Here is a 19,015-nt window from a genome sequence, read left to right as displayed (position 1 = left end):
CTTTGCACATCTGGACACTACAATTTTTGCCCATTCTTCTTTGCAAAATTGCTCAAACTCCGTCAAGGTGGATGGGGACCTTTGGTGAACAGCAATTTTCAACTGACGCAGAGAAGCATCCCCATAGCATGAGGCTGCCACCACCATGCTTCATGGTAGGGATGGTGTTCTCAGGATGATGTGCGGTGTTAGGCTTGCACCAAACATAGCGCTTAGCGTTGAGGCCAAAAAGCTCTATTTTGGTCTCATCAGACCATAAAATCTTCTTCCACTTGGTTTCTGAGTTTCCCACATGCCTTCTGGCAAACTCTAGCCGAGATTTGATGCGAGTTTTTGTCAACAATGGCTTTCTTTTTGCCACTCTTCCATAAAGGCCAGTTTTGTGAAGCACCCGGGCTATTGTTGCCGTATGCACAGTGTCTCCCAGCTCAGTCGTGGAAGACTAACTCCTTTAGAATTGCCATAGGCCTCTTGGTGGCCTCTCTGACTAGTGCCCTTCTCGCCCGGATACTGAGTTTTTGAGGACGGCCTATTCGCAGTTGTGCCATATTCTCTCCATTTCTTAATAATGGACTTGACTGTGCTCCGGGGGATATTCAATGCCTTGGAAATGTTCTTATATCCTACCCCTGATTGGTGCTTTTGAAGAACCTTATTCCGGATTTGCTTTGAATGTTCCTTCGTCTTCATGATGTAGTTTTTGTTAGGAAATGTACTAATCAGCTGTGGGACCTCCCAGAGACAGGTGTATTTAACCTGAAATCATGTGAAACACCTTAATTGCACACAGGTGGACTCCATTCAACTAATTATGTGACAATTGGTTGCACCAGAACTTATTTAGGTGTGTCATAGCAAAGGGGGTGACTACTTATGCAATCAATTATTTTCTGTTTTATATTTGTAATTAATTTAGAACAATTTGTAGATTTTATTTTTCACTTTGACATTATGGACTTTATTTGTGTTGATCAGTGGCAAAAATTCCTAATTAAATCCATTTTGATTCCATGTTGTAACACAATAAAACAAATCCAAAGGGGAATACTGAATACTTTTGCGAGCCACTGTATAAGAAATAATGTAGCTAAAATAAGTTAATTATTTATTTAAAAGATAAAACTCAATTGCCATAAGCAAATAAAGGCTACCTGTGGGTGTGGCCTTACATATCTTTTATTGCAAACAGTTTCAAAACCTTAGTCTCATTCGCCCTTAAGCGGCTACAATAGAACAGTGAGACTAGCTGATTCATGACCAAATTATTTAGTATACAAGAAGGGGGAGCGGGGAAGTGTTACGCATAGGATTAATAATAATAATGACAGCGTTCTAATAATGTATGTATTAGTGCATGAAACTGGTTGTGAAAATATGTATAGTACTTGTGTATTTATTTACCTTTAATATCAATAGTTGTAAGTCCAGTTGCTTTACAATAATACCTCAGTACCTGGTTGTCTGAATTTGCAATCGATTGGTACACTTGTTGCCCTTTCAAATACTATAACAAACTATGGTTCTATTGATTGTACAGGGAAACAGGGACTGCAGGTGTTGTGGTAAGGTTGAAGGAGGGGGGGGTAGACAATAGCAACCCCTCGCTTCTAAATGTAGCACTACACCACTGCTTGAGAGCGTTTGAAAATTCAGGTTTAATAGGAACAAGGTATTGAAGTAGATCAGAAAACAACATTTGTTTGCCAGATTTGTATTTTACCCTCTGCAAAGTTGCCCCAATTGAAAAGTAGCTACATTAGTTATACAGGCAGGCAATGGCGGCAAATGTTTTGATCACATCAATTTTTAACTTGACATGGCAAAGGAAATAGGTAAGAGCTTCCCAAACAGTGCAGTTAGACGCTACTGAGCAGGCTGTGGAACTTGTATCGTCTTGTGCAAAAAAAACCCCATAAAATTAAAGTTCATCTCTTAAGTTTCACCTTAAAAACTAAAGTAAAACAGTACAATACAGCACACTAAATTTAATATTTTGAATGAACACTTCAAGTCTTGTACAGAGTGCTATAGTGGGCAGCTGTTCCAAATGGAGATCAGAAAGTGGGCTTTGTTGCAGTGGACACAAACATGGAAGGAATAGTGCAGCAGTGTTGCAGCGTTTCAGACTCATCACAATGTGTACATGGATGCACTGTGACATCTTGTGGCAAAGTGTTTCTGAGGTAACAAGAGTATGGTTGACAAACAAAACATGCATCACAGTGACAATCATACCCAGCCACAGCTGTAAATTCAAAATTAAAGACAACATCAATAAATTGATCACCATAACCTGTATCAACTGTATGCACAGTGGTGTAACTATTCATTGTGTGTTGATGAGTCGTGATACTTTTGTTACACGGTATATTGTATCGTAAGAAATGTATTGTTAGTATCACTATACAAGACATCATAGCTTATTGTAGATCACCAAGTGGTACTTGAAGAATACCTGTGTTTCATAGTTGGTATTAATAGTCTCCCTAAAAGATGTAATCTTTGTCTTTCAACAAAATGGTCTATTATTACATGATCAGTTGACGTTATTATGCATCCTACAAGTAGCCCATCAGGACATTCACATGTATCATGACACATATTGTATGGCAACCTGCATACTGTGATAGTCATTGTATCATAACATTAGTGTGTCATTACACTTCTGAATGAATGAATAATGCTAAATGATTTCCATTAAACATGTCATCATAATTTGATGTAAGTGGTATTAATGTATATCTACAGATTTACAGAAATAATATAATTTTGTATTTTCAGTAACTGGGAAAGTTATATATATATATATATATATATATATGATATATATATATATTATATATATATATATATATATATATATATATATATATATACACACACACACACACACACACACAACACATATGCATATGCGAGTTACACAATTTCACTAACAATTTGAAAATGTCTTGGATTAGCACCTACAACAGATTAGACTGTCAATATGAAGTCTGGGAAAAATACATTAGACCACTTCACAATCACAGTTGTATAACAAAAATGTCAATAGGATTTCTTGAACTCTTCAAATAGATTGTTAAGCTTGTGTACTTCACAGATAACACACAAGGGAACAAACTCAGGGGGGCTAGGCTGCAGTTTAAAGAACACTCTGCTTGTGTCATGCCTTACTAAAGCTTCCTTCAGCCATTGTAATTTGAGCACAACATGCAATGTGTTAACCTGTCAAAACCATTGGTTTCAGTAGAACAGCTCATCAGGATGCATCAAAAACATGAAGTACTTGTTTCCTTCATATGCAGATCGTGTCCTATTTGTGTCACTTTTTTTCCCTCGTACAACTGCAGCAGAAATTAGGTCATAAAATCATCTAGTTAGACCCATGTCAGGTTACACTACAAAATTAAATGATTGCACTTGAGAAGTTACTGAGGTCAACAACTACAGTTAAGCCCAGGACTAGACATTACTATCAATAAGAATGTGTTAATCATAAATAATCACAATAATAATATTTTACTATATTATGTATGATTTAATGTTTTATATACCATCCTACAAATGTATTTGTATTAGCATCTGACTATAAACAGTCACAGGAAATTTACAATTCTCATTCCCTATATTCTCTAAATACAAATCTGTTGCATGTTTAAATAATATCTCTACACTGGTAGTAGATAGGGTTACATAGTAAAGTAACTAATTTGAAATAATGCAGTTGAAGATTAATGAATTGACCGATTCAAGATATTTAGCAAAAAATGCATGAGTGCCCTCAAGTGGCCAACATTATAAAGAAATGCGTAAATAAATAAGCTGTGTCTGCATTCAAATATGGGAGTATTTTCCTTAAATTTCAAGAAAGTATTTTAAAACACAATCCGAACTGCTATGTTGACTAAATATTTGTAATATAAAAGGTCAATGAATATTCTGTATATATACATAAAATGTTATGCTCTTTTCAAAGAATTTACAAAAAAAAACAAAGTTATGGTGTAAGTTTATGTAAACTTGTTTATCTGTATTTTTTTATTTATTTATTTATTTTTTAAATCACATTTATTTTTTGATAAATTAGATTTTTAATCATGTTACATGATTTGAAACATGCATAACATGTTCATAGTTTCTTCCACTTACAATATACAGTGCTGGAAACATTTTATACAGAACATCTCAAAATAGTTTTAAGTATAATACAGAAAGCAGGTTTAAAACTATTTACATAACAGACTGTATTAAAGGCTGTGTTGTTTTAACACTTTGTTCCCAAGAAGAAAGCAAAACATTCTCAGAGAATGTTTGGGACAGTGCTCAGTGCATAGTGCATTTCTAACTACCATTTACATTGCACTCCCAGAATCTACATCTTCTGAGAACTGCTTTTTTTTTTTGTTTTTACATACAAAACAGCCTGTCCATTTACACCCTTTTAAATCATTGGTTAAAATGTTTACTTATGTAAAGAAAATGTCTGAAATGTTGTATTGCTGAATTACTATTTAACTGTTAAAATACATATTTTACCTAGTATGCTTTAATTTACAACCCTCGAAAGCCACCGCGATGAGTGAGAAGTAGATTCAATAACCACGGTCTTCCCTTGAATCCAGCAGTAATGTACACAACCGTGACTTACTAAATCAATAAATAAGCAAACATGCCAATTGTGAACTTTGTACTTGTATAACTGAAGACAACAGAGAATCAGCTATTCTGGTTGTAACGTAGAACCTTACATCATTAAAAAATGGGGAAAGGGTTTTTAGATTTGTATATTCCTTTACTTCAACACCTATGTGTTTTCTTAAAAATGGTTACACAACATCACTTGGTGACCGAGGTTACATAAGTGTTTATTTGTTTTCTAATAGTTGAAATCCTTAAAGAAACAAATTGCCACAGATGTCTCCATTTCAAAGGAGACTGACGAGATGCCTCAGGTTAGGGAAAATATTTGCATTAACTAAAAGAGATGGTCAGCGTTAATGTAAGGATTCACAAAATATAATTTAATCTATGATAAGGAATAAAGAAATTTAAAAACTGCCACATTACCTTTTCAGTTTAAGGCTTTACCATGGTACTACTCTGTCATTGGGTGCAGCTGGGGAATTATAGTACAAATTAAATCTCCCCCTTATTGATTATGGGATGAATAGTAATTGTGGAATGTTTATGAATCCACTTCTTATTGGTTTCAAGTTAAAATGTAAGCTTTAGAATTTGTAAGTCCTTTAAATACTGGATTGCTTTATATAACTAGTTTGTTTCTTAGACATACACATTCATTTAATCTATGCAATATACCAAATAAAATATTACAGCTGAGAGATCTCCAAATATCTTTAAAATGACAAATACAGCCCGTGCAGGACAGCATACGCGTTACATTGTGCACAGGTTAATTACAAATTAAAAGTGCAACATTCGCAAAGTCTTATCTTTCCAAAAGTTCCAGAATGATTCCAGTAATGCTTAATTTCCTGCAATGTACCAGATATCCTTAAATATTGAAGCTCCTTCACCTCCGGGGTTGACGATTCAAAGAATTTCTTCATAGCATCATATGACAGCTGCCATCGAGGTCTTTACCTGACCTCTGGAACTAATCCTCCAGGTCTGTATGGAAGTTAAAAAATATTTACATATAATATGCACAGCAGAAATAAAGGTAGTATTATTTTCTTGTATAATGGGTATTTCTGCTATTAAAATATATTTAATGTGCTTTGGTAAAACAAAGATATATAGTAATGCAATCACTTCTTATAGAATGGAGGGCATCTACAGTTTATAAGCAAAAGCAACTTCCTTTAATTTTTTTGCATTTGGAAGTTGGAAAAAAACATACAAGGGATGTGTTTTTGACAGATGTAGTCTGTCACTATTGGTAAACTCTCTGCTTTATTGATCAGCCACTAATTTGATGAAAATGAATGACAAATATCTATATATTATCTAAGAGAGAAAAAGAGAGAGATGGCAAATAATGGCAAGTGGTAAATGATTCTTTTAGTCTGTAAAAGTTTTGACAAATAAAATTCGTACCTTTTAAACTCTCTCTCGAGGCAGCACGTGATATATACCTTGGAAATCTAGTTGGTTTTGATGTTGAATATAAAGGATGCCCACCTGTAACTAATAATTAAAAAAAACAAAAAATATCACATCAATCCACTATCCTAAGAAAATGAGACCAGAACATTTTTGAAAAGGTCAAATTAAAAGGTTGTGTTAAATGGTAATCAGTATTAAATTATTTAGATTAAATATTCTGTTATGCTGCTATCTTGTGGACCGCTCAGCAATAGCACTCTATATCAGATTGGTCCTCCATGGATTTGCAAATTAGAGTGAAATCTATGATGCATCATCTGTAGGTTTTGGTATGTAAACTGAGTGGGGGTATTTGACCCTTAGGCCAAACATTTGCTAAAGATGCTTTCCCTACAAAGTAGAAGCAGCATAGAGCGAAATTAATGTTGGTGGCATCCAATTAAGGACAGAGGACATGCAAATGAAAACACCAAAACTGACTGTGCAATAAAAATTTGCAAAATGAAGTACACAGGAGGTTGCAACAGTAAGCATCATGCTTTGTCTCAAGGTATATTTATTTTACCTTTTGTCAAAGCTGATCTACAGGATTTGTAGTATTTTTTAAAATCTTTTGATAGAGTATTAAAAATGTATTTATTTTGTTTTTACCATTATCAGAATTCTCAGGAAGATCTCCACTCTCTTGTTTACTGTGATCCAAATTCTTAGGGAGGTTTTCACTTTTCATGTTCTTGGGTCTTTTATTATTAGTCCCAGGAAGGTCTTTAGAGTTATCTGAATTCTTGGGAGAGTCTTCATTCTCCAGTTTAGCAGAATCAGAGTTTGCTGGGAGGTCTTTACTCCTGGTTATTTCACCATTACCAGAATTCTTGACTGCATCTCTTTCCAGTTTCTCATTATCCAGATTCTTAGGGAAGTCTTCACTGTTGGGTTTTTGACTGTGCACAGAAATGATGGGGATCTCTTTGCTTTCTGTTTTTTTACCATTCTTTTGAAAAGGGTGCTCACTTTGTGGGTCACCATGCACAGAATCCTCAATAAGTTGTTCACTGTCTGTTTTACTTGTCAAGGCATTTATCAGCAGAAGTTTCTCTCTCAGCTCAGCAACCTGGTGATCATCGGTTTCAGAGTCCTGAATTTAAAAATATAAATAAAAATAAAAAAGTGAGCAAAATTAACTCACTTTGCTTCATAAGCTGAATGAAACCTGCTGAATAATGTTATGTTAACATATTGAATTATATACTACATTGTAGTTTTCCATATACAACAAAAAATTGACAAATTTGAAAATCTGGCATGAAATACTACTATTTTTACATTCAGTACACTTGCAATACGATTTTGTAGTTTATTTGATTATATGATGTTAAATAAAAGATAAACTATATGAACTTATGTTCAAAGTTTATTTTTTTTACTGTTGTTATTATTATTATTATTATTATTATTATTATTATTTTTATTATTATTATTATTGTCTCAATCCTAAACTTCTAAGTAATGCTAAATGTTTGGCCATAGTTCACTGGGACAAAACTAGCTTCAGGTGGACACAGCAACAACAAAAATGATGTTTCACACAAATAAAAAGGTACATTTATAATATGTTGTACTTATTTCTCGATACAAAGTTTACCCAAGTATTATTAACACGGAAAACAAAAAAGGACGGGAAAGAAGTATCGTGTCAAATAAAAAGTGCTGCCAAAAGAAATCTACAATGGCTTTATAATTACTAGTTTATGAAACTCACATATTTTCACTTTTTTTGCAAAAAGGACAACATAAAACATACCACTTACGTTATGCTTTGGTGGCCTGCTAAAGCTGGAGATGAAAACATCATTTTCTAATGAAAAGATTCTCTGAGTGATGTTGTGTACTGTTGAATTAATGTCACTGATCTTTTGATCATTCTGTGTTTGGTAAATCACATGCGAGGCATTCAACTCATTAATAGCATCATGTAGACGAAGGACATCCTGTAGAAGGGAAACACATAGAATTATTCAGATGGTCTTAGATTATCAAAAACATTTTCTTGATTAACTAATGCTTTAATAGAAAAGAAATAGGAGATTTAAAAAAAGAATTAATAACTTGCAGTGAAGTTAACCCTTTGCTGCCAGTGTCCAATATTTGACATTTAGAAAATTGGTATGGGAACATTCACAGGCCAGTAAAGGGCTAGCAAACATTTAAAGCTGTTTTCTGCTTTGAAGTACTCAATTATCAGAGAAAATTATCATATTTGCAATCCCACTGGGGACTGGGTCAACTTTGACCAGGTGTAAACAAAGTGTATGTATGAGTGTGTGTATATGTATATATGTGAAAAAGAACTGCATGAACACCACCAGTAATGGGATTTGATTATACAGCAGTGGCAGCTTTGTATAACTGGCATGAGAGGGTAATCACAGAATGCAGACGTGTACCAAGTATGAAGCTAATATCTAAAAGCGTTAGGTCGCTTTATCCTTTTACATATTCTCCAAAATGTTTTTATAAAGCCTTCCAAAATACACCATCCTGAATATATTTTGAAAGAGCTTCTACTCTTCAGACACCTCATTTATTTTCTAGGGGTTTCTAATTTCCAATTTAAAGTCTTAAGACCTATTGTACCTGTTTGAAAATAACACATGATGTACAATTGTTGGATGCTGGTACTGCTGAAGATGCAGATTGCCGATGTTGTTTTTCATCCTATTGCAATGCAAAGAAGAAAAAAGGCAGCAATTACCAGAACTACAACTTTTTTTTCCCCACATAAGATTATTAAATACTGTTTATATGCTTACAATAATTGACTGCATTTGCACCAGTAAAGTTGTATTCATTGTTGATACAGCAGCTTTGCAAGATGCTTTAAACTTGGCCCTTAACCACAGTCATGCTACCAAAATATTTCCACTAACTAATCTGAATTATTGTCATAATTCTCATATGAAAAACACACATTACAGTAAAACTATTTTTTTTTTAGTCCAGCCCTGTCACAATATTAAAACAGACACATTGAAAACATATAGGCTACTAAAAAGTCAATAATTCCAAGTTACGGCAGTAAAGTGTTTGGGTGGCGTAGTAACCTCCCCACCTATCTTACCAGATGGGGCCTGGTAATTTACTTTTTATATGGTTTTTTTGCACGTACAAAGTAGGGGGCTAGTGACAAATGGATTTATATTCTATTTAAAAGGACAAGACAAGGGGATGTGTGATGACCGTTAGTCTGCTGGGGACCAGGTAAGAGGGGAGGGGTAGTGGCAAGTGTTTTTATTATTTTAAAGGAAAGAAGGGTGAATAGCGACTACGTCTGCTGGAGCAAGACAGGAGAGAGGGGTTGCATGTACAAAGGTTGGAATGTACTAGCAAGTGTTTTCACGTTTTCACTTTTTTTTTTTTTTTTTTTTTTTTTAAAGGACATGATAGGGGCGAGTTACAAAAGTAAGTCTGCTCGGAACATAGTAAAACAGTTGGAGGAGTGGAAGACAGAAACCTATAAAAAGGTACAAGATGCAAGGTGTGTTTCACTATTAGTGACAATAGACAACATAATTTATCCAGAGAGGGCATGCTGTGAATTCCTGATAAGGCTCAAAGTGGTGCTGAAAGTGTTGACTCTGACACCGACCAGTATTTTTAGACACGTTTTCTGTCTCCTGAAAACCAGCTCTTACTGAAAATGACAGCAATGACAATGACAGAAATGTGTATTATGCCAAACCCAGGTAATGTGCCTGGGCAATAAAAACACCCCATGAATAAGCGATGCCCAGCAATAAAGACTGAGAATTTGAATATACATTCCATGAAACAAATTCAAGCTGAGCACAGACGCCATGATCCATGCGTCAGGGTGGGGGGGGGGGGGGGGGGGGGGGGGTGGTAAGAGAACTGAATTTAAAGCACAAGGCTATTAAAAGAACCGCAATATAATATAATGATTGCAGATCTCTTAATGCTTCACGTAAAAGATTAACTTACCTCATTTTTCTTAATTGAGTCAACAATTTTCTTGTCCAAAGAAGTTTGCATAGTTTCAACATCATGCTGAACACTTGTTAATGTGCTCCCAATACTGGCAACACTCTGAAAAGAATGTACACTTTTATGAAATTACAAAATCACATTTTGCTTTCCCGAATATAAATAAAAACAATGTACTGTTTGCGGCAACTGTATGTTATATATTGTGAATCACAACTCTGTATAACATTTTATTTTGTATTTAGAAGTTCCAGAGTATGTTGTTGACGTCTGACACACCTTTAAAAGAATGTTCCTAGAGTAAATGTTTTATGACAAAGGGGTTTTGTTCAATAAAGGCAATGTTGTTTAAAAGCACATGATATACAGCTCTCCATGGTCCAATTTGATTTCACATTTAAATCACACCGATTGATGCTGCTTTACAGCATCTGGAAAAGATAAAGGGAAACGGACGGCACTTTCATTATTTGAGACAGAACTAAATCAAGTGGTTAAGGTTTATAGTCTTAATATTGATATTGCCAGCAGTTGCATTGCTCCACTAAAATGTATTGCAAAGCTGGCTACAAGTCACAAAGGGGTCTGTTCATAAAGGGTTAACGCCTGTCAAAATGAGAAAACAGGAGTACATTATTGGATTTCGTCCACAGCAGCCTATTTAAACGGCAGTTGCTATTCATAAGAGATTATTGAGATGCGTCGTTAAGCCCCAACATTTCCATCTATGAGGCATGTTTTAAACGAATTAGCATAGAGTTTTCATTGAGCCTGAGCGTCAACCTGCTGTTCATAAGAGTGAACGACAGAAAAATGCTGTTGACAACTTGGAGTTATTGCAGTGGAGTTTAAACTAATGACAGCATCAAAATGACATTGTTAAAAAAGCTATGACCGTATTTAACAAATCCTCCCCCCCACCCCCAAAAAAAAGACACAAATTGATTTACAAATGCTTTCATTTAATTGTGCATGTCCTGCAAAGCAAAGGAACATTAATTATTATGGTAATTTAAATAACCTGAAAATGACCGCATTCCTCCAGTATATAAATCACGTATCATACAGGCACGCTGTTAATAACATGTTGTGTGCTGCTGCCGGTAGATTCCATTTGTATATGTTCCCAACAGCTAAAAACAGAACTGAGTGAACGTTTACAGAGCTGATGATGTCATCAAAACGAGATGGATTGTGACTGAATATATACCCACTCATAAATTGCTCAGTGACAGTCGAATGTCTGCACAGATCATTTTATGAATATCAATATTGTAGCATCAGAATCATATCATTCTGTGCATAAAAAATAACAGAATTGGAATATACAGAGGGGACCTTAAACCATTCTCTGTGTCTTCTTGGTCTGGTTACAAACTCCCCCACTGACAAAAAATGTTTTTAGAAAGAGTAGTATAATAATTATAATTGAATGAGTCATTTTGGCACCAGTAGTATTTTGCTGAGGGCAACTTCCAGACAGCACTGAGTACCCTGACACTAAGACAAGAAACAGTCCTTGTCGTAAATCCAGCTGACAGAGGGCGAAATACTGAACCAATGGAGAACAAGGGGCTGCGTCGGTACGAGAACAAGCAATGAAAGACACTTCGTGGACTCAGGAACTGCCCAAAATAACCAGACTAACCAATCACAGGGTTGAAGAGAGAATCACGAAACCCACTGACTTTAGAAGTGAGCTGCGAGCTTCTGCTGCCAGTGTGCAGCTGTGGAGAAAGTTGCAGAGTCAATTCGAGCACGTGTGCTCCCATAACAGAAGACAAGGAAGAACCAATGTTCTGAATAATGGCTAGAATCATCTTCTGAGCGTGGGCCCTGCTGTCTGTCCTACGAGAGACTGGATCAGTAAGCGGGATACTGCATTAAATCGGAAAGTGGGTCTTTGTTTCCACGTACAGTCGTACAGAATAATTGCCACAAGTACACTTTTACAAAATATATAACTTTTCAATTGCAATGCATTAGCTGAACTGAGTAATGTCTGATCAACTGAACTATTCCCAGTGGGAAAACTGCCAACAACAAAGATAATGTTGCAAGCCTTGGAGATCAACAAGCTGATCTCCATTTGAAAAGGAACTATTGGTTATTGCGAGCCTCTGCAATACAATGCGTACAGCAAATTACCATCTACATTGGAACTGCGGACCCACAGAGCTGCAGTATTCATCGACACAAATTGACTTCTGTATATGGAAATCTAAAGTATACAACATGTCTAATATTAAATACTTTATGACTCGAAAAAGTAACTGAAGCAAATGCAATCAAATTAAGTGGTAACTCTTCTAGAAATAGAATATAACTTCCTGTTTTAGAGTGTGTAAGAAATGTATTATGTTTGTTTGAAATGTGCAACTCAAAAGGAGTTGCCTCATAAATGTAGAGAATTTCATCATTGCTCCATTTGAGTTAATCTGAATATATAATCAACTGAGGTTGATAACTATTAGTTTCGTACATCACGTCTAAACTAAATTAACATGGTAAAACTAATTTGCTAAATTAGGTACTGGAACGTTGGATTCCTTGCTGAATGGGAAGTTGAATTAATTCTCATGCATACTGACATGACTGATTACAACGAGAAACGGGTATTGAAAATACTAATGCAAAGTAGACACTGTGTGTTAAGACATATTCAATATTAGTATATTAACCATGTATGCTAGTGATGTTATGGTCATTGTAATCGTTTGAATGGAATCGATGAACTGCATATTACTATTCACGCGTATCTCGAACCAATGCCTTTCCTTTCTGTACTATTAGATTAGTTGCGCACCCCTTTTTCAAAAAAAAAAAAAGGGGTGCACAACTACAAACAGTAGAAATTAACCAATTAATAATTTCCTGCAAATCATTGAACATAATATACTGAACAATACAGAGATGTTTGTGAAGGAAGATATAATAAGGAACCTATCATTGTACAACTGATATTCTCAATAGTTTGATTATGAGACTGACTTGTCAAAACAATGTAATGTAACATTAGATTGTATGAATCGATCAATACAATGATTACTTAATTCTACGTGGAGATTTAGTTCTCTTGGAGAGCAAGCAATTTGTTCACGAAAGCATGAATGCTTTCATTTCCAGAGGCGTTAAGACGTGTCACAAGGATACTATCTTAGAGACTGAGTTCTCTTAATGAACAAATAAATTGTTCCAAGAAAGTTTGTAAACTTTCATAGCCTAGTGGTTTATAATTAAGCTAGATTGAATTATAGATGTTTTAAGGAGTAAAGTATTTCACTTGTTAAAGATGTTACACAGCCTAAATCTCCTGTGGGAGCAGAGTGATAAGTTATACTGACAAGCTGCTGTCATGAGTGTGATCTGCAAGGTTACCAAACATATTTTGTAATACACAGTTAGTTATTCTGACTAATTATGATGAGGAAATCTTTCTGTGTGAAGACTCTACCCTCTATCCCCCCCATTTTGAGACGAAAAACAGTCCTTGTCGTAAATCCAGCTGACAGGGGGCGAAATAGAGGACCAATGGAGAACAAGGGGTCGCGTCGGTACAAGAACAAGCAATGAAAGACACTTTGTGGACTCAGGCACTGCCCAAAATAACCAGACTAACCAATCACAGGGTTGAAGGTTCCTTGCTGAATGGGAAGTTGAATTAATTCTCATGCATATTGACATGATCGATTACAGCGTGTCAGATTATAATTCTGACACACTGTGTGGATGTCAATTGTTGTCAAGGGAATCCGAGTTCTACATGATATCACTGAACTATTATGGTATGTCTCAGTTATTAACATTTGGACATTCTTAAACAGTGTGCCTACAGACTACTTTGATATACAATTTATTTATATATAAAGCCACTAGAATATGGACGACTTTAGTTAGTTTTAAACAAAATTCGATTACCTAGGACAGTTGCAAGTACTTTTATGACTAGACCCTCAAGAAGCTAAAAGGTATATTTTGTACTGCAACATGCTGCACTTACTTTCTGAAGTTCCTCCACTGTGGTTGGTAGATTTATCAAATCAGAAGCTGATTTTATATTTGCTTTCAGGTGACTGACAGTAGAATCAAGTAAGGTAATCTAAAATGGAAAAAGCAATGCTGGTATTAAAATAATTTATGTAAGAAAACTCTCTTAAAAAAAGTGAAATTACAGGCATTGTTGCAGAGGGGAATGTTTTTAACATGAGGTGGACAGATTACATTTACTATTAGGCATGCTTAAAATTCAAAGGTAGAGCATAGCACAGTCACACCAAAGAATCAAGTGGTGCAGTTAACATATTTAATGACTGGTGAAATACAATTCAAAGCTGCTCGGGTATGTCCACTGTTCTGTCATTTCAAATCTTTTCACAAAACAAACATGAAACTTTAAAAAAATATATAAACACATGAATTTCAGTCCACTAAAATAAAAGGCTTTAGATAATCTCTGCAAGTAAGAAATTGCAGTGCCAGTGTGAAAACACAACACAAAATAATACACTAACATCCAAAGCAGAACTATAGGATTAAAAAGTTCAATACAAAAAATGGTGTACTGTGGCCTTTCAGGAAGACTGCAGCTTGACTACAATACCACAGATGTGTTAAATGGTACTTTGTTAAAAGGACCTTTACATAATGAGTATATGTACTGTATTTCAAGCTTTACTTACCTGTTTATTTATTTCTGTCATATTTGTCCACATTTTATTTAGACCTTTGCTTCCACTTTCCATGTTTTCAAGTAGCTTTTGTTTTTCAAGGAGATCCTCATTGAGCTTTGAAATCTCATGTGATGATATCTTTTGGTTGGACTCCACTGAAAAGGATAAAGAAAAAAAAAACTAGCACAGTACACCATTTCCTGTAAATTCAAAAATAAAACGTATTGTAATACTACTACCTCTTAATTATAAAACCGCATCATATTAATATATTGCCTCAAATGTACACCCCAATTTAAAAAGTTTTTTTTTTTTTTTTGTTCCATGTGCATAACACTTAGTATTTAAAAATGCCATAACATTTAAAACACTTATTTTAATTAATGTGTTAATTTTACAAATACAAAATTATATATATATATATCTATATATATATATCTATATATATATAATATATATCATTTATATATATATATATTTTTTTTTTTTTTTTTTTTTTTTTTTCTATATTAATTCATTAAGGCTAACCAAGTATAATGGTATCCAAAAGAAATTGAATTTTGACATCCCTACCCTTGATTCTTACTGCTTTTGAGCTCCTCTAAACACAGCTCTGCAGGTATTCTTTAAAGTAATAAATACATTTTAATGTTGTCAGCTGATACCCCTAAATTGTTACTGTTCAATACCTGGATTGATTTTTAGTGCTTCCAGCAACAAGCACCATCTTATTACTCCATTACTCTCTTTATAGATCGCTCAGAGCAGACAGAGGCTTGACTTGTGGTATGCAAAGCAAAGGCAAATCCTAAGTGACAGACTGCTTACATCTGTGCTACTGCATAAAGCCAGTACCTAACTCTCCACTGAAACACACAAATCTAAATAAATCCACCCTGAAAATGTTCCATAACACCAATACAACAAACTGTAATGGGGATCTGTCAGATCACAAATACAACTATAAAAAGGTTTAGCCCTACTTAAGAGTCTAAGCAAAAAATATTGCTGTTAATATGGTGCCCAACTTAAACTGCAACACTATATAAGACGATTTTATTTTCACGGAACAAAAATGAGACATACCAATCACTGCTAGCAACTATCCACCTTACTTCAGATAATTACAGTGGCTGGCATGTCATCATTTCTTTGGTGAACAAATCTTGCAGAACATTTACATGAAAAATGTAAAAATCCCCAATTTAAGAATTGTATTAGCAATGGTTCATGAGTACAGATAAATAGAGTTCAAACTGAAGCGCAAATTACCTTTTTTTCTATACTTAAGTTCCCTCTATCCTTAGCTAAGTGTGGAAGGTACAGTAAGAAACTGCTGCTGATGACGTCTGCCCTCAGTCACTGCTGTATAAGCGACAATAATAATAAACAATGCTAATAATAATAATAATAATAATAATAACTGTTTGTTCCCAAAATTACTACTGTATATATTGGCATGATTAAATCCTACTCTTCCAAGCTCATTAAAATGTCTTAAATTTTCCAAGTTACTATTCTGTGGCACTGAAATATTTATATAGTTTTGTACTGAAATCTGCCAGTTAAGTAAAGAATGCATTAATAACAAAGTGATTTCACAAGGAAAGGGTTGGTGCCAATCCTCTTGTATGTGGAATATTTCCTAGGCTGGCATAGATCTTAAAACCTAAGAATACTGTAAGCATATGTGACATGTCTGTGGCCCCCGATTGTTTGGGCTTTATCCCACTTCAGATAAAGTAGCATGACCAAGTCATACAATACAGTGTTAGCTATTATTAATTAACTATTACAAATGTTGTGTTAGCTACACACACTTCAAAATGAATAAAACTCCCATTGCATTTGATCCATTCCTGGTTTTACTGTGATGAGTTTAAGACACACCTGCGCTTGTTACCTACAAACTGGGGCTAATCAAGCTTGCAATAAAACCTGGAGTGGGTTTAACTGCTATGCAATCATTTCTATCGCTGTTGACAATTATTTTATCAGCCATATAACCCCTGTAGGTATAGTATATGGTAACTGACCATTTTAAAACTAAAATAATTGTGCGATTAACTCTTACTTGTTCGAATCTTTTCCTTCATAGCATCAAGGTCCTCTTTGAGGGCTACCTGCATCCATATCAAGCCACAGCATGCTACCACACATGCTACTAGAACGATGAATGCACACAAAGGATAACAGACTTTACAGCATTGTGTGTAGCCTCCCCTGTTAAAAGAAATATCACACCATGTATTTGTCCAAAAAGTACTGTATGTATGTGTGTGTGTGTGTGTGTGTGTGTGTGTGTGTGTGTGTGTATATATATATATATATATATATATATATATATATATATATATATTATATATTCTATGGTTTAACAGTTAAACGCAAACATGCTGTGTTTACTGTGCTGTATACCAGCACAGAAAAGCTGCTAGTGTATTGTTTTAGAAGTATTTATTATTACATTAAATGGCTGTAGTATGATAAAATGTATTACACACAAATCAAGGCTTACTACAAAGTGATATCAGTGACTTAAAAGTGAACGAAACATTTCCATGGAATAGCCCTGCTACATCAGAGATTACAAAGAGACACCGTGTGAAATGCTGAACAAAAATGTAATGTTTCATAGCTATTAGTACTAATGCTCACTTGAATCCAGAACTTCCCAGGGTGTTAAATTCATCCTCATCGGAACTGGACACAGAATCGGAATCAGGGGGCTCTGTTCTTAGCAATCTGTGTCCTGATCCTTTCTTGGTTTTTTTCCTCTTACTGTCACCGCCGAGCCCAATTAGAGCGTCCAGTTCCTTTCGTTTCTTCATTTTCTTCTGCGGTGTCAGGGCCCCTGCCGAACCCGACTTATACCCAATATCCAGCGTTTTGTTATCCAGCTTGAACGCGTTTTACTTTTCCACATAAACAGACGAAATACTGTTTCAAATGTATATTACTTCAGAGGGATGATTTTAGTGCGATTTTAATTAACTACAGCGTACCAATACTGAAAAGCCCCTCTTCCAAACGTTAAACAAGCAAAGTACACTTTTATCTCTAAATAGTTAGATTAAAACCGTTACTGTGTCATTCCTCTGGTCTCGAGATTATTTCTACTTTCTTTAAATTTGAAACATACACTATAAGTATTTATTATCAACAAAATATCATAGCAATGTCTACTGTTTTCTTAAACAGCTTTATTTCCCTAGCAGCTGATATAACTACCTTCCAACAAGCCGTCATCTGATTGGCGTAAAACCTGTTCAGCCTACTGCTAACTTGTCATTGTGTTACTTACGTCATTGAAGACAAATACACTTTATTTTAAAGGGCCATACTAACTTAAATTATTGCAATGAAAGCATTGTTAACGATTCCCAAAACTTGTTATGGTTCCGTGTTAACATATTGAATTTTACTGCCAACTTATTCGGCTCTCAGTGGCTTGGCCCCAAATTATATCTGATTTGTTTACGAGGTACATTCCCACACGTAACCTACGCTCCGGGAATTGAGATTCCAAAGGCTAGGTTCTATGGGTGACAGGGCTTTTTGCTGTTAATATGAGCCTAGGCTTTGGAATAACTTTCCACAGGTGATCAAGGAAAACCTTTTAAAAAACAACTAAAAAAAACATCTTTATATATGGGTATTTCTTCATGGTTAGGCTTATGCCATTGTGCAATGTTTTATTTTATAATCTGTGCTGTGCTGTGTTTTTTTAAACTATTTGCATGGGTATTTGTTGTTGTTTTTAGTGTTATTGCTCTAAATTGTTCAGCACATTGAGATTGAACGAACCTATATATATATATATATATATATATATATAGATATATATATATATTATATATATATATATATACTTCAGCATATAAGTTGTGCAGATGCTATTTTAATTATTTACTATATGATATTTGGGAGGGAAAAAGTGTTTCACAAAGAATCACTTTCGTCAAAGAGACAATATCTGTTATTAGCTGTTGTGTCCGATGAACTTCAATTTTTATAAAAAAATGACTGACATAAAAATGCATTTTTACTGACTGTTTTTTGTTTGTTTGTTTGTTTTTTTTTTTTTTTTTTTTTTTTTTTTTTTTTTTTTTTACTGTGTTATAAAGTAGGTTACAGAAATCGTTCAGTTTGCATGCCATTATAGTCTGTTTCAAATTCATTTCCTATTCCATTTCACATCAGCAATACGTGAGATACTAGGGGGTATATTTGTGTGTGTGTGTGTGTGTAACAGGTAGCGTGACCACCAGTAG

At 34.7% G+C, this 19,015-nt stretch overlaps 1 protein-coding gene across 1 annotated transcript; it reads right to left on the bottom strand.

The window, feature by feature from the left end:
* Nucleotides 1-4,048: 4,048 nt before the first annotated feature.
* On the bottom strand, nt 4,049-18,001 carry LOC121330929 (EF-hand calcium-binding domain-containing protein 14-like). Its single transcript, XM_041277914.1, has 10 exons — nt 17,400-18,001; nt 16,816-16,964; nt 14,751-14,896; nt 14,072-14,170; nt 10,069-10,173; nt 8,704-8,784; nt 7,878-8,057; nt 6,721-7,204; nt 6,061-6,150; nt 4,049-5,631 (listed from the first exon to the last, which is right to left on the bottom strand). The coding sequence occupies exons 1-10, from the start codon at nt 17,570-17,572 to the stop codon at nt 5,618-5,620; spliced, it is 1,521 nt and encodes a 506-aa protein (XP_041133848.1). The 5' UTR covers nt 17,573-18,001; the 3' UTR covers nt 4,049-5,617.
* Nucleotides 18,002-19,015: the final 1,014 nt, after the last annotated feature.

The sequence above is a fragment of the Polyodon spathula genome, chromosome 18 (assembly GCF_017654505.1).
Source record: "Polyodon spathula isolate WHYD16114869_AA chromosome 18, ASM1765450v1, whole genome shotgun sequence".
In the NCBI taxonomy this organism is placed as follows: Eukaryota; Metazoa; Chordata; class Actinopteri; order Acipenseriformes; family Polyodontidae; genus Polyodon; species Polyodon spathula.
Note: the sequence above shows the minus strand (reverse complement) of the source record. Positions and strands in the feature narration are given on the sequence as shown.